Source organism: Podarcis vaucheri (assembly GCF_965113315.1).
Source record: "Podarcis vaucheri genome assembly, chromosome: 10".
Taxonomy (NCBI): domain Eukaryota; kingdom Metazoa; phylum Chordata; class Lepidosauria; order Squamata; family Lacertidae; genus Podarcis; species Podarcis vaucheri.
Genome location: NC_138748.1, coordinates 21979818 through 22003754, shown reverse-complemented (window position 1 = coordinate 22003754; position 23937 = coordinate 21979818). Strand labels below are relative to the sequence as shown.

At 43.1% G+C, this 23937-nt stretch overlaps 2 protein-coding genes across 7 annotated transcripts in view; one reads left to right on the top strand and one right to left on the bottom strand.

Moving 5' to 3' along the window:
• Positions 1 to 17377, bottom strand: part of DOCK4 (dedicator of cytokinesis 4) — a 247927-nt gene extending 230550 nt beyond the window's left edge. For all 5 annotated transcript variants that reach the window (XM_082239403.1, XM_082239404.1, XM_082239406.1 and 2 more), the window contains exon 1: positions 17105 to 17377. In XM_082239403.1, coding sequence (XP_082095529.1) covers positions 17105 to 17141 — 37 coding nt within the window. In that variant the 5' untranslated portion in view covers positions 17142 to 17377. The remainder of the gene's footprint in view (positions 1 to 17104) is intronic.
• A 173-nt stretch (positions 17378 to 17550) lies between these two features.
• The window catches only part of ZNF277 (zinc finger protein 277), a 39835-nt gene continuing 33448 nt past the window's right edge, over positions 17551 to 23937 (top strand). The window contains exon 1 of one of the 2 annotated variants that reach the window (XM_082239777.1): positions 17551 to 17752. In XM_082239777.1, coding sequence (XP_082095903.1) covers positions 17710 to 17752 — 43 coding nt within the window. In that variant the 5' untranslated portion in view covers positions 17551 to 17709. The remainder of the gene's footprint in view (positions 17753 to 23937) is intronic. The other variant, XM_082239778.1, reaches the window with a different exon arrangement.

Sequence of the window (23937 nt, the reverse complement as noted above, 5' to 3'; positions counted from 1 at the left end):
AAAATAACAAAGTCTTCTGGCACCTTATTGAATAGCTCATTGACTATGGTAGGGTTGCCATACGTCCGGAATTTCCCGGACATAGCTGGGATTCAGCCTTCTGTAACAGTGCCCAGACACTCTCCCAGGTCACAACTCATCGCTGGCCCAGCTCAGCATCCTTCAAGTACTTTTGCCTGGCATATGTCCTTGAATTGTCACAGTGCCTCTTGCTTGTGTGAATGGAGAGATGCAGCTGGGCAGGTTGTTCAGGGTAGAAATCTCCGAAATTAATGTGGTGGGAATAGAGCCTACTGTGCAAAAGATGAAGGCGCATTTGTTGCTCCACCCACTTTTCCTTATGACACTCTCTGCTCCTGGAATGCTGCTCCCAGAAGGAAGGTGTCCTTTGGACAGAAGAAGGTCCCCACCCAACCTAGAACATACAGAGACTCTTTCGTAGAATACCAACATGAATGCTTTTAACTATCTGTAATAGGCTTTGCGTGGTTCCATAATGCATTACATATGTTCAAAGTGATAAGACATATATCACCTCGGTAATCTTTATAACAGCTCTATAGTTACAGTACTTTATTTCTTGAAAGAACTGTATTGAATATTGTTACAGTCTCAGCAGGATCCTCAAGGCAATAAAAAGTATTTCTGTCACATATTGGAGACTGTGGGTTGTCATTCCCCTTGAGGCAGAGAGGCCAGTTCTGATCCAGAAGGTATCTGACCCAAATTCAAAATTTTAGCCTCTTGGTGAGCCATAAAATCAATAAAAAGGGAGGCCTGACATAGCACATACAATCAAGGCAAGGTGCAAAATTGAATAAGGTACACAAGGTGAATAATTCACACAAGGTGAATAAGGTACACCAAGTGGAAACAGAAGTGACAGCTAATGCTGAATATCACTTTTTATTCCAGTTCCTTTGGTGCACAAGGACAGACAACACTTCTCTCATGCAGTCTGTGCATACAGCAATACACACTGGCCATACTGTCATGTATGACATTATTTAGTAGAGCCAGACATCAAGTAGCACTATATGAACTGACTTGCTTAGCTATTAAATACTTACCGTAGGTAATCCAATGAAACATTTGTAGTTTAGGAAATACTGTTGTTTATTAACACATCTGGTAAATTATGTATGTAGGAGAGCTTGTGGGTGATTTTCAAAACTTGACAATTCAGTATGCAAGAAATCTTTCAAACATTTCACCATAGCAGAGTTCTTTAATGTACTGAATGACACTATTCCACATCTATTTTCATCTATCCTTCAATATCCAAAGGATTATGACAGCAGGCTTAGGATTAGGGTATCTTTCTGGCTGTCTGAGTTTGTTGACTTCCCTAGGATATACTGAAAGCCAGTTGCAACCTTTAATTCCCGTGAGCCAGATCAATTGATAAAATTGTGCATTAGTTCTATACCAGTGCCTGCTGCTTATTGTTGAAGGGATTTCCTTACAGTTAACTTGTTTTCCTTCACCCTCCATGTCAGAGAGACGGTATTTAACAAATATATGGAACTATACTCAGCACAAGAAATATGTCGTAAGCATTGCAAACAGAAATTTGACCCCTAACTGCCTCCATTAATTCTTAGTTAACATAGACCTACATTTTCTTTCTTTTTTAAAATTGTGTCAATGTATAATTTAAAATCACAAGTATGATTTTGTATTCCAATGCCATTAAAACCTCTGTAACATGGTTCCTGAAAAGTAAGTTTGGGAATGCTCCAGATTAAAAGTGACAAGTTTTTTTAAAAACTATTTTTGTCATTGAGATCTTGGTGACTGGGGTGTGTGGGTGTGTAAGAAGAGAGTCCAAAAAGCACATTGATATTACCTCACCTAGTGGCTGATGAATTTATCTTCCCCAGTAGACCAAGTCCTTAGTCACTTTCACAGCCCACAGGTACCTCTCTCAGAGCAACAGGACCCATCACCAGAACCAGAAGGGCCTCTGTGTCCACAAAGTCAGTGAGCTCTGAGGCATAGGGAGCAGCAGGAGGGGTGCTCTAGGATGCTGAGGCAGTCAAGGGCCCACAGCTCAGCACCCTAGCTGGCCAGGTGGGACTTGCTGAAACAGGTGAGGGCCACATGCCTTGTCAAGCCCAGATGCTGCCATCAGCAGGCAAAGTACAAACGGGCAGCAGAGGTGAGGTGTTGTGTCTGCTCAACTGCCCATGTTGATGGACCTTGCCTTGGATACTCCTGGACCTCTACAGGACTGTGCTTCAGGATTGACTCTGGACTGTATCCTGACTGCTGGACTTCAGACCTGGCCTACTTGGATTGATCCCAAACTGCATTTCCTGACCTTTGGACTTTGCTTGCATGGACTGACCACTGGTCTTTGAACTTTGGACTTGAAATACTGGCTAGCCATCAGGTAGGCCAGGGGTCCAGTACACAAACTCTCATCTCCTCATCAACACAAAGAAACCTCTCTTTTCTGGTCGTTCATATTTGTCAAAGTTGAAAATCCCGGTTCACAACAATATGCCGTGGAGAACTGTAGAAGAATAGCCCATGCTCTTCCAGAGATGTGGGGCTACTGTTTCTGGCTGTATATCCAAAAAAAGTTATTTTGATCCTATACTTTACTACACTATACAACTATACCATACTACACTGAAATGTTTCTTTGTCCTCGGAACTTCCCATCACACTTGCCATCCTCTCCTGCCACACCAGTGTGGAGCGCCACACCCCTTGAAAACTACTGAACAATGACATTATATGGTACGAAAAAAATAATATACAGGCTTGTAACCAAAGTACCTCCTGAAAAATGAAAGGCACATGCAACTTCTACACACAACAACCTATTTTGGGAAGAGGGGCGAGCAAGAAAGCCTGGCTGTGCCTGCAACTGAAAGCAGAAGAGAAAAAACATAAGCAGGTGGTCAAGTAGCTAAGCTGGCAGAATGTTTGGACAGCAACTGAATGGCTTGAATTCAATCACTGCTGAGGCCATTATTACCTCCTCTAACATACACAGCTGTATTGTGGTTATTGAACTTACTTAACAGTTATGTTAACTCACATCAGCCTTCAAAACAAAGAGAAAGGGAGAAATAAACACATGAGCAATTAAACAAGCAACCCATACTGGATCCCCAGGCAACACCACACTTTTAAAGTGAGCTTTGCTTATAATGATGCTATACACAATCCAAAATAATGCAAGTTCTCATTTTCTACTGCATTGCCTACAAAGGCCTTTTGTTATGTTATTTAAAATATTAGTGGAACGTTCTCATTCTCTCTCACTTTTCTGTTTTCTAAATAAAGCTGGCTGCCAATTCTATAAGCTTCCAGAAAGCTTTCTGAACAACAACTTTGGGAGTCTGTTAAGCTCAAGTGGTTGGTAAGCCAAAAATGAAGTTGAACATGCTTCTAGCCCAATAAGAAAGTCTTATTTCCCACACAAAAAAGTTGTCACCTGCCACTTAAAGTACACAGTTGAAGGCAGGTAGTTACCACACTGAAGTTTTTATAACTTTGATACCAAGGTGGCTCTAAACAGTATGAACAGGAGTTTCAGCATTCACACATAATATAGAATCATATAATTATCTAGTCCAACCCCTAGAAATCCAGAAATCTCAACTTAAGCATCCATGACAGGTGGCCATCCAACCTCTGCTTATAAACCTCCAAAGAAGGAGCATCTACAACCTCAAGAGGGAGACTGTTCCACTGTCAAACAGCTCTTACCATCAGAAAGTTTTTCTGATGTTTAGTAGATGTAGATGCCTCTACATTAATGGGAAAGGTAATACGTAGCGCCTTCAGAAGGCATTCAACCCTCCTGGGTATGGCTCATTAGATAAATTCAATAGAAAGCGACTACACATCAAAAATGCAACAGCAAAAATGACAATAAGAAAAAATTGGGGATTGGCATATTCACAGTAATGAAAGAATGCAAGAAATACTGTGTGCTGTCAGTAGCATTTTAAGTCAAATGTATATCAAGATCTTTCCTATAATGCCATTCTCCTCCTTCAGTCTTTCAGTTGGTTTTGCATGAACCTTCTTTCCTGAAGTCTTCTATTTCAGAATGCATGACACTGGTAATCTTTTTTTCAAGCCAAGTCACTCTTCTAAAAATAATCCATCTCCAACTGCATTCTTAATTTCATTCATAAGCATGCTTCGTACTGGCCACTTCAAAATCAAGAGGAGGTAACCAAGCCAATACCATAGTGCACTACTATGTCTTGGGACCACCTCTAAAGCAAGCATGCATTAAAGGCATTCTATTAGATACCCTTTAGAGATTGAAAGTTGCATGACAATGGCTAGTGGTGGAGAAGTAAAAGCGCTAGCACATTTGCAAAGTAAAAGCAGGGTCTGGAATGGTTTCAAATTGGATGGAAGACTGTGTGTTGAGATTCCTGCATTGCAGAGGGTTGAACTAGGTGAACTTTGGGGTGCCTTCCAACTCTACGATTTTGGACCAGGGTCATCTAAGTCCAACCCCCTGCAATGCAAGAATCTCAACATTCTGTCCAATTTGAAACCATCAAGGACCCTGTTTAGCTTTGCAAATAGGCTAGCAGTTTTATTCCTGCGCCACTAAAATTACTTTCGCATTTAACTATGCCACACTTGAGATTATTCAGGGATAAAAGTTGGTCTCTCCCTTGCCGCCACCATCTAATCAAACTTTCTTATTTGATTGTGTGTTTTCTCAGAAGTAAGCAGCGGGGTCTGGTGGCCACAAAGACAGGCAGAGGCAACTAATTGTACTTTTGTCCCCAACCTCTTCCCTGCTGAATTTTACAACAGGCAACAGCAGAGTGAGAAGGAGAAATCAGATAGCCAGGGTCACCTGCTGTTGTTAGTAGAAAGGAAGGCAGATGGTGGCAGCTTGAAGTTGGTGGAGCAGTATCCCATTAGCGCCAGAGGACCAGCTTCTACTGGAAGTAAGTCTCATTATTGTAAATGAAACTTGCTCCCAGGAAACTAGTGTGGCATCTGATCAAGGCCTGTATTTTAAAATGAGCTTAAACATATATTTGCAAATGTTTGTATGTTTCATGCCAGGCAGAAAGCAGCTGGCTAAGTACTCTGGCAGTGTTTATCTTCCTGCTCTCCTGGACAAGGGCCCCCCTGATTTATAGCAGTAACAGGAGACAAATTTCTCAAAGTTGTAAAAGGGAATTACAGGCTGGGAGCAAAGGTTATACTGACCCTACATATTACAGAATACAATCAAGCTGCAAAAACACTAATTAAGAGTTGGTGTAAACTGAAGAGGCTTCTTTTGAAGCTGCTTTTACTGAGTTCCTTTTTTTCTTTGCAAAGGCTTTTTCTTCTAAAAAGCTATCTATGTTATGTATGAGATTTATTGGCTTAATGTAATTATGCAAAGGATTTAGAAAGTAAGAAATGTTAGATTCTTATTTTAGATTCTTATTTCATTGATGGTGTGTGAGAATGTGAACCCAAGATCTCTGTTTAGATAGAATGTAAGACCATGAGCCATCTGTTTTAGCCATTTGTTTTGGAATGCAGGGGCAACAGGGGCAAAAGGTGATCTGGTAATTAAGGTGCCTTGTCGAGGCAAATGTAAGATTATGGCTACTTGTCTGCCATTTATGGATAGAAGGAAATATAGCTCTTTGTCTCCCATAAAAGGTAATAGGAAATGGGTGTATCTTTTATGATTGGTTCTAGCAAACAGCCAATAGGAATTTCAACCAGGCTGATTGGACAGAGGCAGCCAAAGGAGCAGCAAGGGGGCTGGGCTGAGGAAATATAAGTGCTGGCCATTAGGGCTGGAGTGGGCAGAGCTTTGGTAACCATATACCACTATGCCTATCATTTATTTGTCTGACAAATAAATTATTATTTTAATTTCTCTATTGCTGCGTTGAATATTTCATTCCAGCTAAGCGTTAACCACGAGCAGGGTGCTACACTAGGTTTACTACTATCACCTAAGAGAATTCTGAAATTGTAAGAACGGCAGTACAGCATTAGTTGTCATTATTTATCTTTCACAAAGACCAACTGCCACAAGTAAGCTTCATTTAAAAGGTATTGCCTTTTCTTCTAATTTATAGCAAAACTGGCTGTGATTTCTACCCACTCTTGCTGATGGTGGTGGCAGAACCGGTTTATGATTATCTTAATGAAAGAAAAGTCAATCTTTCACTGAGATAAAAAGTGTAACGGTGGGGGGGGGGTCTCATATCCTGCTTTTAATCACTGTTTTCCAGAGCCACTATTTTACATTCAACTTACACTGAATGCATACGTTTCTTCAGGAGGTAAATGTAACACTGAACCATTGTTAATATCTCATCGTATATCAAACACCCATCCTCTGCTTAGATAGTATACCCACATCGTTACACATTGACCACAATGCTGGTTTTACATTTGCACCTGAGATACTGTCACCTCCATCAGCAAGAGGAATGGAGTTCAACAAAGTTCATATTTTTCCAGGTCTTAATCAATGATAGCATCTTGCACTTTGTATACACACTCCAAATTACTCTGCATTCAGTGCACTCCAAATACTGGCTTGGGAAGCAAGGGTACACATGACGTTAACTACTATCCATATTTCATATGAAATATTGATGCATTTTCCCCAAACCAACTTCAATCCAAATCGAGAACAAGAACAACCTAGCTGTGTGTTTAAGCCAGCAGTGTTGTTCACAGCCTTCTTTTCAAGTAAGAAAACAAAAGTTGCCTTCCATGAAGCAAATATCAACCCATCCATAAAGAACCAAAATTCATCTCTCAGGTTTGCTGAGTTTGGAGGGGGAAATTGTTTTGTGTTGTCAAGGAAGGAGGAAGAGGGAGGGAGGGCATTGCAACTGTGAGTCATTACCATGATCTTTACCAACACATCTGCAAATAACTCTTGACTACCATAAGACAGGGAAAGACTAAAGATGGACTCTTGCATCTGTTTGTTTAGGGGAAAAAGAAGGGCAAATTACAGGCTGTGTCACAGGGATAATTCCCAATGATACCCTGCATCTCCAGCTTTCTACATCCAAATATCCACTAAGCCACGCAAGAAACAATTAAGGAGTGTTTCCAACCACTTCTCTGCTCTGCACAACCCACTTGCACAGTTAGACTTTCTGAAATTAGTCTCTTAAAAGGTGAAGTGTTTTTAAAACAACCACCACCATGCAGACTACTATTAGGATATGGGCAGTTCCTTCCCTTGGGTGGGAAGCAGGCTTGGGAGATTTGAGAACAATATTATGGCTTGTTCTCCCCATCCCCACCTCAATGCATTGGCTCAGTTTCTCTCCTTTCTTCTCCTACTGTGGGCACTCTGAAATACATCCAACAAAAAGTGGTGTGGGCATTTCTAGCCCAAGACACTTTTCGGCCTGAGGCCCCCTCCTCCACCCCTAGTCCACATAGTAGCCGACTGGACTGGCAGCTGAATCTTATTTTCACCGGACAAATGCTAGAACATTAGCAGTGGCAAAGTTCTTATCGGTGGTTGCAAGAACCAATGATCCCTATATTCTGAACAAAATGCTTGTTTAACCTGGAGGTAGGCTGTATGAATTATGTATTGCTTTGTAACGATTTGTTGGGTCTCTAGACCGTAATAAAGATTGTTGTTGAAATTTTCACACTGCAGGCTGGACAGCAGCTTCCACTGAATTTGAATTGGGTGGTGTGGAGTGTGGGAAAGGCCAACCCTGCTCTGTCCTCCAGCACTTCACCTTGACTGTGTGTGTCCTCCCCACACTCCAGTTTCTGCTGCCTGTGGTAGCTACCTCACTCTGCCTAATGTTACAGGCAGCCTGGAAACTAGAAAGTCTGTTTAGGGAAGTCTTAGATATGTTGTAAGCTGCCCAGAGTGGCTGGGGAAACCCAGCCAGATGGGTGGGGCATATATCATCATCATCATCATCATCATCATCAGAATGCACCACCCAGACTTGTCTCAGGGCCCACTGAGTGTCTGCATGGCATAGCTTTCTGAAGTCAAACAAGACTGGTTTTAGCCATAGCTTGTGCAAGAGCAGGACACTGAATGCTGTTTTAGGAAGAAGGGCCAAGTAGTTTGAGACAATCAATATGTGATTTCTCCCTTCAAGAGGACCTTTGAATTTATGTGGCCAGGTCACAAGTTCTATACAACAAATGACCATTACTGTAAACAATGTATTAGGTAAGCATGCAACCAGTGTTCAAAACTCCCATTGTTCTAGGCACATTTTGCAACAGAGACTTTCATTAGCACAAGAAGTTTCTGAGTTGTGGGCGCACTACTGCGCCTAAAATTTCAGATTAAAACTGTAGAGCGGAAGGAAAGGAGGACCTTTTTCTGCCTCCCCACTTCCAGCTACTATCTGAAGACTGAAGAAGAGACCTTCTTAAGAACATTAGGGTAGTGGGCAGGGGAAGGACTAGACCAGGGGTCTGCAACCTGCGGCTCTGGAGCCGCAGGCGGCTCTTTTACACCTTTGCCACGGCTCCGGGGCGGATACTAGCGAGGGGAGGAGGCACATTGTGCGCCCCGACACTCCCCACTGTGGTGGGCGCTGTACTGGCTGTGATGTTGCATGGGGGCGGTGTGTGCGTTAGTCACGCACCGTCCCAACGTCACCTTCCCGCCCGCTGTCAGATCGGAGGGCAGCGGCGTGCATGCTTTAAATGTCGCAATGGTTTTGCGGCTCCCAGGTGTTTTTTTTTCCTTCGGAAACGGGTCCAAGTGGCTCTTTTTGTCTTAAAGGTTGCAGACCCCTGGACTAGACCATGTGAAAAATGAACATGAATTTTAGCTGCAGTACCTTCATTATCGACTTTGTATTCTTGTTATAAAAAGTGCACCTAGACATTCTGTTGTTGTGCCCATAACCTAGGTTTAAGGTGCCATTTAGCTCCTAGCTTTCGTATCTCAGTTTCTAACACTGCATGCAACAGGGCACAAGTTAACCATGGATGATATGTCTTTGTTTGTTTTTCCTATTTGGAGAAGTGCCACACAATCACCTTGCATAAGATATACTGGGAACACTAAGTGGCTTTGAAGAGTGGGGTACACAGTATGATTTAATGCTTGTACTGTGCTCTGCACAAACCAGGAGAAAATAACAGCATGTAAAGTGGAACATAGTTCACGCGGAAATGTCCATTTTCTACATATGGAAAAAGGCTGTTCAACTTTTTGGGAACTAACTAAAGCCACATTGGTCCACCTAGTGAAAGATGATCATAAGTGGTATATTCATCGCTGGTTCATCACCTCTTGCAAATTCAGTTCTGAAGGAATATGGCATAACCATATCTTTCTGCATTCCACAAACAGAAGTGGCGTGCTAGTGATACAGTTAACAGAGAAGATAGTAGCAGGTCAGGGATACGCATGCTAATTTGAAGTGGCAACTCTGAAAAAACCGTAATTATACCTGACTGGGTAATATAAAGACAGGTTAAAAAAAAAGGAACATTGACATACTACCTTGAGGTATTTTGTTTCCTGGACTCTATCTTCTTGCTACACTGAAGGTATATGCACCCAGTAGACCTTCAAAAGGAAACTCTTTCTAATGAGACAGTGACATACTGAGAAAAGAGCACTGCCCTGTAGCTTTTACATCGTATGTAAATTGAAAGTGCTCAACTGTTTCAAGTGATTAAAGATTCTTTGGTCTTTCATGCCAGCACCCACCAAGGGCAAACGTTTTAGTGTTGGTGCACTGAACAAACTTTAAATCAGGCAACTATAACTGTCTGCCACACAGACAGAGCAGAATATTTCAACTCCTTGCCATTGTGCTACTATGGTACATGGGAATAGGTTCTTCCTATAAGGGATTTAATCCAATGAGTATATATGCACACAAATAGTTCAGCTGTGCGCTCAACACAATTAATATGTAATGTTAAACAAGTGTGCTGTCTCTGTATGAAACACATTTATTTATTTAGGAGATTCCCTTCTCTGCCTTTCACCGCAAGGTCCCAGGGCAGATTATAGCCATATAAGCATACAATATTAAAATCCAACAGAACAATTTAACTGAGGGATAGACATCAGACTATAGAGGTGGTATCACAGAAATCACACAGATCTAAACAGTCAATGGGCATGGTAAAGAGGTGAATCTTCAGCAAATGACCTGAAGATGAATTACACATGTCTGATGTTAAGTGCCACATTTTGGAAGCCCTCTCCCATGCTTGCAAGGGTAGTGGAGCTACCAAGAGGGCACCACCTGAGCTGAACTATAAAAACAAACAGGCATACACTCTTTCATACAAACACCTTTTAGATACAGGTGTACAGACAGCTTGTACCTGTGTTCAGTGTAACCTGCGAACAAGCCTATATTCTCTCTGGGTGATAGTTTTGTTTCTGTTTGGGCTCAGTGAAATCTCACAGAAGGTTGATAAGATAACTTGTGGCATGCATATGCATTTATTAGCTCCACATATCCCTTGTGTCACCCATTCCTTCCTTCCCTTTGCTATGTCCCCTTGCTGACTTGCTTAACATCAACTCTAGAGAAGGAGCAAGCTTTTCCGTGAAGATGTTCATGCATTCATCTGCAAGTCACCAAGTGGGGAGACACCAAGTAGCATCCCATGAATGTATGAACCAGCTTTATGGAGGAATAGATGCTAGATAAGTTGCTTCTTGTTATAAGATGCCTAGTTACGACAACATGAAAAAGAAGCATATTTTCAGGATTAGAGCATAAGCTACATGGATGGCCCCTTACAGAAAATGATTCTGTCCAATTGATAATGCAGAAGTCCACATGGTGAGTGTCAGGGTCAGGTGCCAGAAGGAGGTCAGCAATAACTCACAGTGTTAGTGAAGCACAACAACTTTTCATGGTAGATATTACACCAATGAGGTAGCTGTGAGAACTGAAGGTTCCCACCTTCCCACAGCTTTCCTCATCCCTCAAGTCCTTCCCAAGCAATCTGAGACTCTGTTAATGCATCTGTACTTGCTCCACCCTCTTCATACCGCTTCTGGTTCTGGGAGACCAGAGGGGAGGGGAACTGGTCTCAGCAGGATGGGGAGATACCAATGCCTCTTCACCAGCCACCCTCCTCTCTGCCTCTCTCCTCTCTTGTTTCAGCTTCAGATTCTGGACTTCTCTCTTGCACATCTTCTTCCTGCTCACTAAACGTTGTTACCTCTTCAGCTTCTGACACCTACCCCACCCCCATCCTCTTCTCCCTCTGACCACTCATCGTCATCCCACCACCAATCCCCTGGCTCTGGCCTTCTTCTCCTGGGGGTTGCCTTGGGGGTTTCCCAGCAGGTGTGCCTCCCACCAGTCCTCTGCATCCAGCCAGTCCATGACATCAACTCTCTGAATAAAAAAAATGTTACATGCAAATGTTCAAGTGTTACCTTGGGCATCGCTTCAACTTCTGACTCTTAAATTAAAAACTTAAATTATGTACGTTTCTGTTCAACATTGAGATTTGAGGACTCCAGCTATGTTCTGGTGAAAAGAAATGATTATTCTATATGGTTTTATAAATCTTCACACACGGAATGGATGCTACTTGATCTGCCAACCTTTCAAGTCTAAAGCAAATTTCATGTAATTAACTGACTTCTGGGCTGCATAACTGTTACAAAAAATGGAAGAAGCAAAATGGGAGCCCCTGACAGTGCTTTCACTCCTGTGCCATGAACAGCAGCAGAGGGTAGGTACAGAACCACTCACCATAATAATGATCACCTTAATACATAGTGACTGTGTGTAACACAATCTGTTAAAACCCTGCAAATTAACTCTTCTGTTAAGTCCTGAGTACTCGTTTTAAAAGCACAGAACTGCCCTTATTGCAAGGCTGCCTGCCATCCCCCTCCCCCATCATAAAGGTTTTATCAGATATTAAGACTCATTTGCATAATGTAATAAAACTGAACAGTTCATGTTACATGTGCTATGCTATCATATTGTCAGGGTCATATTTTTTCATTACTTAGTATAATACCGCTCCATTTCTTGAGGAGATCAGATTTTATATCAAATTTGGTTCCATGTGCACTTTCCTTCCTATAAGTAAACTATTTTGCATATTTTCAGTATATGATTTCACCATCAACAGAGAGAAGAGATGTTAGTCACTTTTTATATGGTACTTTTTACCTGAATTGCAATAACACCATAAGATGTATAAACCTTCTTCCTTCCATTGGAATAACTTCCTTTTTTATGATCTCACCAGAAGTTTCATTGAAAACTTTAAATACTTTACACACATGTTACACGAGTTCCCAGTTGGGAACCTGGACAATATGAACCAAAGGAGAGTTTGATACAGAACAATTTCCCCCGCCACTGAAATAACTTCTATCCATATCATCATATCTATATATTTTTGTTGGTGTCAGATGATTTTAACCGTACGTATTTGCAAGTAAAACTGCATATTTTGTTTTGCTTAAAGCCACCTAGGAAGTAACATGAAACTGTCAGGTTTTGAGAGCACCAAAAATTATCACTACTGGCAAAAGATTACACTTCAAAAATCAAGAAAACAACTGCACAACAGCAAAAAATGAACCAAGAGTCTTTCAATTTGCACTTTCAAAGACAGGGTCTGTGTAAACAGGAAAAAGGCCTGTTTAGAAAAGGGATGAGGTGTAAACATCCTATGATGGGAAGGTTCTCTCCTTTGCAATTGTCTTTCCCATAGTTTTCCTCTTCTGTAATGAGCAAAACAAGTGACCCAGCCGACCTGTGGCCATGGGTACTTTTTCTTGAGATTCTTCAATAACTGGGACTTCTATACTGAATAAGTAACACAACCAGCTGTATTTAAATTTCAGTGCATTAAAACATGAAGCAAAATTCTGGATCAGCTGAAGTCCAAGGGAATTTGGGAGATATCACTTCCACTTGGCAAAATAAGCAGAGACAGATGAGTCTCTCATCACTTTTAATAGATAACAACTTAATCCTCTAATCTAAGAGAAGGCCATGCACAGCTCATAGGCTGAACAGCTCATAAGCTATATCCAGCCAGCCAAGGTTTCGCCTTCTGCTTCCACAACAAAATCCAGCTTTTCCCACCGTCTGTGCCTATGGTGCTTAAAATCAAAACCAAAATTATTAAATGAGGCCCCAGGCCATTATCTTAGCTACCTCACCTCAGGTAAAAGAGCAACCCATTGAACTAATCAAACAATGTGAAAAGTAAATTAAAATGACATTGATTTCACATTGGCCAGCTCCAAATTCTTCCCCAGATACAACCAGGTGCCTCCAATGTTAATTTCAGGAAGAACACATTCCACACTTGTTTCGCCCATACATTTCAGGCTTGGCTAGTTGACTTTCAGTCAAAAGCCATGAAAAATAACTCTGCAAAATGTTCACTGGCCATGTTCCATGTTAAAATTAGATTAATAGGAGAACTTTAAACAGGTTCTCTTGAAATCAAGTTAACAATGGAACTCATGTCAACTTTCAGTTTGTTGATATATTCAAGAAATGAATTGAGATTGGTGTGAGCTGAAGGAGAATTAAATATCTCCCAAAAAATTACAGCTTCCAGATTAATTTTATGGACATCTTTCATGGGCTGAGTTCCATACCAGACACACTGAGCAGAATCATGGGGGGAAGGGATTAAGCTCAATACATACTAAAGTGCAACAACTCTATAGCATTAGCCCCCTTGGACATGCAAAATTCAAATGATGGTGTTTGATGTAGGTAAGCTCTAACTGGGCTGCAGGAACCTTAAAAGGCCTCAGTACATCATTGTAATAAAATTGTTAGGTTGAAAAATAATAGCCAAACTGAACGCATGTTTATGGTCAATGTTGCTCATTTGCAGGTAAGTGTGCGTAGAATAGCAAACTTAATGACAATTCTTATTTACCTGGGAGAAAGTTGGACTGAAAACAAATTGGTCATAATTTGGGCAGGGGGGCTCATAGTTACATACACAGTAATAGAGAAATCATATGTTTACTCATAGGTATGTCCCAGTGTGTTCAAAGGAATTTACTCCTAGTGAATGAGTTTAGCATTGCAACGTAAGGCTGAATCTATATACCAGTACGTGCTTTTTTGGAATTAAGACCCATTGAACACACTGGGGCTTTGGTATGAATATATATAGTATTAGGGCTGTAATTCTAGGCAGAGTTACTTAAACACATATTTAAGCCAGGCTGCACGGCTGCCATATGCACTCTTATGTTCTCAACCTGTGGGTCCCTGGATGTTGTTGGACTACAACTCCCATCATCCCTAAGCTCTGGCCTTGCTAGCTAGGGGTGATGGGAGTTGTAGTTCAACAACCTCTGGGGACCCACAGGTTGAGAAAGGCTGGGAGGAACTTCATCTTGGAAGCTGCTGTCTAATGCTTACTATTTGGGAAGAAGTCCCACAGCACTCAGGAGGACATTACTTCTGAGCAAACATGCACAGTATCGGGCTGTACACCAAGCAGGCAGCAAAAGCCTACTGAAAATCATGAACCCTTCTTATTAATAAAATAAAATACAGCTCTTAGGTTTGCATGTAATAAGGGAGTTAACAGTACTTCCCATCACACACATTTTATCATTTCCCTGCACTTGCTGCTCTTCACATCTCAGGATTCTTATGGGTTTGCTTCAACAGCAATTCATTTTTAAGGTGATGAAAGAAAAGCCAGCTGCCTGTCTGGTGACTAACTGCGCTAATGAAGAGGTGCCTAAGGCCTCTTTCTGGCAAATGTTCAGGCAATACACCAAAGCGATCACTGACTCAACATTGAAGCCATTCATAAGCCAGCACGTGTACTCCACTCAGCCAGTGACAATTGCCTGGTGCATTCTCCGTGTAGCACAGTGGCATATGCTGAAAGCAATTCAAGAAAGAGAACCAAATATTTAGATCAGGAAAGGGCAAGTTCAAAGGGTTGGTTTTTTTCTTCAGGAAAGGGTATGTTGAATTTCCCCTGAGATCACAAGAAAAATAGCTGAGCCACACTGTCACACCTTTTCCACTTCGACAGAGAGGAAGCAACCAGAGCACAATACGAAGTTCGCTAGGGAGAGACATCTTTCAATGAAAATGTTATGGTCCAGCAACTCTAGGTTGGCAATTCAGATTGCAAGTGTGTGTGTGTGTGTGTGTTTGTGTTCTTTCCCATGAAATAAACTGTAGCTGTCAGATTGTTCTTCGTGTATGGAAAATCTGTTTCAGTTGTTTGGGGGGGGGGGCCCTTTCAAAGTGTTAAAAAAATGCAAGCAAATGTTATAGCTTGAAATACTTGACCAATAATATCCCACATGCCATTCCAGGAAATACCAAAGTGGCTTTTCAATCCATGTGCATAGCTCAGTGTGTGTATTTTCCCCGCAAAGATCAATGGGAGGACTAATCAATATCCAGCAGCCCAACTGTGACTGGGTACATAAAGAAGTCAAGAAAATAAATCCCATCAATGATCTGTATAATTTAACATTTGGGTCATAGAGCAGCATCTGGGATCATTTCCAAATGGAGCAGTTGCATGGCATGCGTTCTGGCTCCCGTGCTCATGGTTAAATGCAGAGAGATCTCTCACACACATATACAGAAAGTCTTGGCATTCCAGCTGGATTTTTCGTTACACCTGCAATTTAGCATGCAGGCATATCTCAAGACCAGAGCGAGCAACATTCTTGCCATGCCCTTCACCTGTAAAGCCAATCAAAGCAGCTGCTATTGGGGTGAACTAGTCAGCAACTACGAAACAAAACAATAAGCAATTCTTCATCACTTTGTCTATCAGCTGAAGAGACCCTGCAATCTCATCTCCAAAGCAGAGGTGGGCAAAATAACCCCATCGCCCATTGGCAACTGCTATACAAAACCCAGAGCACGGAAGATATCCTTGATGTTCACATCATTTAGAAAGTAAATTTAAAATGAGGCACAATGTACGAAATAATTAATATCGCAGGCTTAACATTAGTTTTCTTTAAAAAGGAAAGCTTGCTATATGTCTGGCTGAAATTAATAGCCCCAAGTAGTATCAGAAGAATCTGGTGTAAGTGACGAAGGAGAGAGAAAATGCGAGCTTTAAATAGTCAGTTGAGGCAAGGGTGTGTGTGTGTGTGTGTGTGTGTGTGTAAGGAGAGAGGAAAATCAGAAGAAAACCTACATGCCGCTGTTGGGAGGCGGGGTGAAGGGAAAGATGCGAAATTCCACATTCATCAGTCAACATCTAACGTCCTTTGTTGTTCACCTTTTGTAAGAGAGGATGGAAGCAGCCTTTCCTCCTCCAACAGGATCGCAAGTTCCCTAACTGACAATACACCACCCTGTCTGTTTCCTTGGGCAATCCAAACACTTTTGTACTCCATTAAAGCCGAGAACAAAAACACCACTACTGGAAGTAGGTTACTATCCAGATTAAAACAAAAACACTCCTCGGCCAACCCCAACACACACACACACAACATCACATTCAGCCGCGCACTGGTGCCTCTCGCAATCTACACGAAAGATGGCAGCAGTTTTTAGCCTGTCTTTAAATCCTATGCCAAAATACACATTTTCGCACAATCGAGAGCTTGCTTAGTCTGCTTTTCTTTTTTATCCAGGACGCCGAGAGGACCGAGGAACACCCCCCCCCCTCTTTTTTAACGATGTTGCTTGCTTAATTGGATACATTGTTTGGATATCGCGTTGCATCCAGACTCTTTAAAGAAGCCACTTACTCTTCTTACAAGCAATGGTCGCCAATTATTATGTTTTAATAATAAGATAGAGATCCAATCCTTCCCCGCCCCCTTTGCTCCACATTTTCAAAACCACAAAAAGACACTTTTTTCTGTGTGGCGTGTGTGTGATATGTTGAAGGATGAGGAACGGGAAGAGAATGGATCTCATGCAATGATGGGTCTTTCGCTCACACCGAACAGCAGCATCCGACTGGAAAGTAAACAGACCGATGCACGAATTGCCAAGATCAAGGTTGGAGGGAGCAAAAGGGTGCGCGGAGGGTGCCTCGCCTTCTCCTCTCCCGACTCGCCCCCTTCGGAGCAGCAAGCAAGACTCGGGGAGGGCAAAGCGAGGACAAGCCGAAGGGCGCCAAAGGAGGTCTCTGGAGGGGAGCTCTCTTCACTCACCCACTCCGTATTTCTCGTGCTCGGTGGGAATCCACATGCTCCAAAGAGTGCAAGGCGGCTCTCGGTCCCTCTTGGCCAAACAATAACAGGAGCAGCAGCAGCAGCAGCAGCAGCAGCAGCCGCGGCTCCCCTCCGCCTCAGAGCAGCAGCAGCAGCGACCGCCAAGCGGCGAGCCCCCTTTGCCCGGCGGCCAGCGCTCCCGCTCGCTTGTGTGCGCCTCAGCTCCGCTCCTCAGGCGACCGCGGAGAAGGCATTGTTCTGATTGACGGAGCCCAGCTCGCGCTCTGGGACAGCCGCCGCCAGCCCCGCCCCCTTGCCCCGCCTTCCCCTCTCGCTCGCCTCTTTCTCTACGCCCCCCCTCCCCGTCATGAATTTTCAATGGCATTATGGGAAGTGTAGTCTTTCCGGAAAGCCACGCCTCCCGGCAGAGCCCGCGGCCGAAACAAAAGACGGAGCCCGGCGCTCCCGACATCCCTTGCGTCGCCGACGACGAGGGGCGGTGGGAAGGGGCGTCTCGTCCTCTCCCATTGGCGCAGCCCGGTGGAATCCCCCGCGTGCCTGCGTAGCCTCGCCGCGCGATAGCCTCTCGGCTGCAGACCGTGGCCATGGCAACTCCCCAAGGCTCGGCGGAGCAGGCGAGGAAGAGTGGTGAGTTCCGGAGACCACGTTACAGCCGGTGGCTGCTTCATGCGCTGTGTGCTGACGTGACACTTGAGCCTCTTCCGTGGTATCATTAGAATCGTAGAGTTGGAAGGGAGCCACGAGGGGTCATGTAGTGTAACCCCCTGCGAGGCAGGACTCGAACCCACGACCCTGAGATTAAGAGTCTCGTGCTGTACCGACTGAGCCAACCCCTTTATATAGTTAGGTGCGTGGCAAAGTTGACAGGCCGTGGCAAGGGAAGGGAAATGACAGCGTTTCCTTGCCTGCTTGTTGCAAGGGTCTGCAGCACGTGTAGGCATCGTCACCTGGTGTGCAAACCATCATGCAAATACTTTCACGTGTCTTGAGAGAAGTACGATGGCGTTACTACTTTATAGGGCAGTGTTCCTCTGTGGGTCCTCAAATTTAAGCTCATTAGAGTTCAGCTGGTTTACTTCCAGGAAACTAGGTGCACCCTTAAGGAGTAAAACTGAATAATACAAAGCCAAATAAATATGTCCTCCTTAAATTTTCTAAAATGTTTACAGATACATGAATCAGTTGGAAGGGACCACGAGAGTTATCTAGTCCAACCCCCTCCAACGCAGGAATATTTTGCCCAGCCCAGCGTGGAGCTGTTGGCCAGCTTGATCATCACAGAGAGCGGGCTCTTTCTATATAGCTTTTCACCCAAATATATTTCTGAACCCTACAAGTGCAGGTAAATCAGATCTGTGGCTAGTCTCTGCACGGTGTCTGAAGGATTCAGGCTGTTACTCTGTGCACGCACTTGGAGTAAGCCCCACCAAACAGAGTGTGAAGTGTTTGGGAGTCAGTTTGCAAAGGACTGTGTTGTCAAGCTGCAGTTTCCTGAATGCTTGGGAGAAAACCCTGTTGAAAGCCAAAATAAAAAAATTCCTTCCAGTAGCACCTTAAAGATCAACTAAGTTAGTTCTTGGTATGAGCTTTCGTGTGCATGCACACTTCTTCAGATACCAAGTGTGCATGCACACGAAAGCTCATACCAAGAACTAACTTAGTTGGTCTTTAAGGTGCTACTGGAAGGGATTTTTTTATTTTGACTATGGCAGACCAACACGGCTACCTATCTGTAACTGTTGAAAGCCATCAGTCTTCCTTCTGAATAAACTTGTACTGTCAGGTGTATTTTGGGATGCTATGCCCAAGCTTTCTGTTGCAACAGAAAGGGGATGAATGTTATTTCTTTTTGCCGTGTATTTTACTTAGCTTGCAGTTGCATTCCATCCTTGAAAGGCACATGCCTGTTTTTGCCGGTCTCTTACTAAACACCAATGAAGATGTAACGTTGGAACCGTATGTGCATGAGTTGAAGTAAAGAGATGACTGGAAGGGAAAGGGCTGGAAACAGATCCAGGATGAGCAAGTATTTTCTACAAACATATGGCATGTGTTTATCGAACACAATGCCATCTTTGTCAGAAATTGGTTTAGCTTGCAGTGGCACATGCTTCAGATTCTTGAAGTACAAGAGAATGGGTAAAAGGTGTCCTAGATGACAAAATTTGGTGTTACTGAATCATAAGTATGCATCCCTGATATGGCCAGTTGGTCTACCAAGTGCTTATGCAGTTACTCCTGTCGCACTTTCCTGCAGATTTTTATAAAAGGCCATGCCACTAGCTCTGAAGCCTCAGGAAGATGAAATCCCATTCAGTAATGAAAGTCAGCATAAGGAAAGAACTGGAACAAACTGCAAGACTTCAGTATGCCCACAGATCCTTGAGGTGCAACATTTCAGTGTGCTTTGATGTTCATCCCTTGAAGAACAGTTTTTGCCTTTTTGTGTTCCATCTCTCTTCTTCTCAGGGCACTTGTTGTTCTTCTAGTAATCTCTAGATCTTGCTTCCCTTTCCCACTGTGCTTCTGGGGAATCCTGCTCCTGTGTCTGATTGTAATCAATCTGGAAATGTGGCAGGGAAGCAGAAGAAAACAAGCTGCTTGTGAATATTTACATAATAGTGGTGCATAACAGCACTCACTATGTTACAGCAGCTCAGTTCTATCACAGGTGAACACAAAAAGGGGTTTGTTTGAATTATTTCTATGCCACTCTATTTTTTTGGGGGGGGGACTTCTAATTCACGGCATACAGTGGTACCTCGGGTTAAGTACTTAATTTGTTCCAGAGGTCCGTTCTTAACCTGAAACTGTTCTTAACCTGAAGCACCACTTTAGCTAATGGGGCCTCCTGCTGCCGCCGCACCGCTAAAGCCCAATTTCTGTTCTTATCCTGAAGCAAAGTTCTTAACCTGAAGCACTATTTCTGGGTTAGCGGAGTGTGTAACCCGAGGTACCACTGTATTTATGTTATCTGTTTATAAAAATGTTTATAAAACTACTCCGTCATAAAATGTCAAGGCAGTGTGCATTAAAATATGAAATATCAAGAGAATTATACAAAATAACTACCACTACTTCTTCTGCTGTCTCCTTTTGGAAAAAGCTAAACTGAATAAACCTATCAGTATAAAAGGTCTTCAAGAGAGACCTGAAAGTTAGTAGTAAGTATCTGCTGAAAGAGCATTTCACAGCATGAGACCAACAACACTGAATGCCCATGTTCTAGTTGAGACCATCTGAAACGCAATGCAGAACTAACAGCGCTCCTCTGGATAATCTCGGTGGTAAAGCTGGGCATATAAGGGCTCAGGCAGTCCTTAAGGTGTCCTGGATCCAAGTTCAGGTCTTTGTATACAAGAACCTTGTAGGAAAACTATCACCAATAAGGTTAGGCCAGTGGAATGTCATCTGATGTTTAAGGAATCAGTGTGATAACTAAAATGGATGGTGACATGCCTTAGATCAGAGAAATCTGGATTCAAATCCCCATTCTGCCATTAAGTTCATTAAATGGCTTTTGACATTCTAACCTTAACTTATCTTACAGCTGATTTAGTGGTGACCAATGTGTCCTGTAAGCCAGGAAGTCATCAGTTCAAACCTTGTCTCAGCCATGAACTCACTAAGTGGCTTCAGGCAAGCTACCATTCTCTTTCATACTCTCCATCTCCTTACACACATCTTGCATGTCACCATCATAGGTTTGTTGTGAAGATAAGTAATGTATGTCAAGCATATACTGACTTGGACTGATGGGAGTTGTTGTACAAAACAACTGGAAAAGCCAGGTTGGCAAAAGAAGAGAGGTGCCCAGGTGTTGATCCATTTCATTATTCAGCAGTATTATCAGCTGTGTTAAGGCCTGAGTAAACTCATTGAAAGCTCTCAGATTCCAAAGCCTTCTTGTTCCTTTGCCATAAAGGACCCTTAGGAATATCTGGTCTTGGCTGTGCTTCCAGCTAACATTGCAATTTAGGATGTTTCCAGGCTTGTGACTTTTCAAAATTGTCTTTAGGAGTAAAAACAATGTCTTCCCTACTAAAGAAACCTTAGCAGGTGTTTTAGGCACATTCTTTTAGTGCAGTTCCGTTAGAAGGGTAATGATTACAAGCAGAAGTGATTATGTCTGAAATAGCTTTTCTAATTAAATTCCAAGCTCCAGTTATTATCACTACCAAAATTGGGTTTCTTAAAATAGTAGATGTTAATTATACTGAATTAAAATCATACGAATAAATCTTTATCATACAAGTAAAACCCTTTAAAGTTATTATCTGATAACTGTACTAAGTGTTATGGATGGTTGGAAGCAAGAGCGTCTAGTATCCAACAAATGGGGAGGAAAACAAGCTTCCCGCACCCAATCCTTTCCTATATATCATATGGATAGGTTTCAAACATCTCTACTTGGGTTTTATGTCCATTATATTTCACTTGCACAACAACAACACCCATGAATTATTAGCGTTTGTTCCTGCTCCTGCTTTTCTTACAGTTATCTAGAATTGTGAAATAACTACCAAATAATAAGAAATCACCTTTGTTTCAGCATAGTTAGGAGTGGCATTTTATTTTATTTAAAAAAACGTAAGCCCTGCTACAGGGAAGTAGCATTAAAAGTGTGCATGCTCCACCAAGATATGTAGCTCCGGATACAACAGGAATATAGTCTGGAGGTAACAATCATACCCACTGATTACCTGAGAACCCCTGCCCCACCACATACCATTTCATATAGTGCTATTTTTTCCCTTCTTTTTGATAAATCCCATTCCACAATATGTGATTTGGGGCCACGTAGGTGGTGGCACCACAAGCACAGAATGTCCTTTCTAGGGAAGTCGAGCAGTCTGCTTCATATATTGATTCTTGGCAGAGTGTAAAAAAAACTTGTGTCCTTTAGCAACAAATAACACAAGACTATGCATGCCTATGCTTTTCCTGGGTTAAGATTATAGGATTACAATTTTAGTATAGGAATGGTGTATAGTATTTCAACATTTTGGTATTTCATATATATGGTATTTCAACATTTTGAAATGCTGCCACTTTTCTTCTTATGTTTAACATACCTTATTATTTGAGTAGGGGTAACTTTAGGGAAGTGTATCTTGTTAGGTCTAAAACGGCTTTGCTGGCTGAGGATCCCTACAATTCAAAGGGCTTGTGCCTATCTTTAAAGCATGGGTAGGGAACCTCAGGCCGGGGGAACGAATGCAGCACTCTCTGCCTGTCCCGCTGGACTCTCCCTGGGCCATATTCACTCCCTGCTCCATATCATTTGCTTGCTCCACACCCACCTGATTGGACTGTGTTGCTGAACTCGGATAATGTTTTTTGCCTGCCTGGGTGGAGATTAGAGGGGTATATGTGAGTGGGTACCGAAACGTGCAAAGGTAAAACTTGCAACCACTGCTCTGTCCACTTCTGTTGCTGGTTCTGTCACTACCGGCATGTAGCCCTCAGAAGATGTCCTGGAGGAAGGCACCAGCCAGGGAACCCCCCAGGGGGAGAAAGCTCAGAGCCAGCCAATTGGTGGTGGGTTGAGTGGTCACAAGGAGAAGGAGCAGACCGGGAGGCGGAGGTGTCAGAGGCAAAAGCGGCGACAGGGTTTTGTGAAAAGGAAGAGGCTGCGGCAGAGCACAGTTCAGACTCTGAGGCAGAAGCCAGGGAGTCTCCTTCTTCTGCTGCTGCGACCAGCTTGCCTCAACCCTGGTCTCCTAGAACACCAAGGGAAATGAAAGGATTGCGCGCCGATACAGCCTGAGGCTGCTTGAGAAAGACTCTGAAGAGGAGGAGTCCTAATGGGCTCTGGGAAGGCAGGGACCGTCAGTCCTCGCAGCTGCTTCATTGGGACAAGACCTCCCAGAAAGAATTGATGAGACCACTAGGCCAGAGTAGTGGTTTGTTCTCTTGACTAAATAATTAACTTCACTGGCCTCAGTTGATTTATTGTTTTGCTGCTGACCTACGTCTGACTCCTCCAGCTCTGGCAAAATGTTGCTCAGAAGGGAGAGAGAGAGCTCACTTGGTAGAGCACGAGACACTTGATCTCAGGATCATGGATTCCAGCTCCACGTTGGGTGAAAGATTCCCGCATTGCCGGGAGTTGGATGAGATGATCCTTGCGGCCCCTTACAACTCTCATGATTTTATGAATTCATCTTATTCAGGAATGTAGCCCTCAAGCTGTGGAAGATCCCCCACCGCTCCTTTAAAGCCTTATACGGCTTGGTCCTTGGCTGGTGCTTCTCCTGCAATACATGAACCTTCCTGCACACTGAGGTCATCTTCAGAGGGTCTTTTCTAGCGCCTTTGAAGGATACTTGAGTGACACTAGACAAAGCAGCATTTCAGCTGTTGTGCCCTGTTTCTGGAATGCTCTCCTGGAAGGCTTGCCTGAATATCTCGTGTTTTTCAGCACCCAGGAGACAAACCAGGCTCTTTAAGGACAGTAGTAAACAAGATGATATCTGTGGAATTGAGACCTTTTTTAAAAAAAAAAAGTAAATAGATGCAGGGGAGCCCTGAGCCAGACTGCTGTGGGTGAGGCACAGGGGCTTTTGCTGCATTTCTGATCCAGATTGCCCCTGCCCCTTGCATCTGAAAGCTTTCCCCCCAATGTAGACAGCAGGCATGGGAGTTCAAATCTGGAGCAAGACACTTGTGTGTGTGTGTGTCTGAGTGAGAGAGAGAGAGCGCTATTTGCACATGCACATACATCACCCCACAAACTATGGTCCTAATCTGGAGCAGGAGCTGCTGTTTGGCTTTTAGAAAGTCATTTACACAAATGCTAATTGCATGAA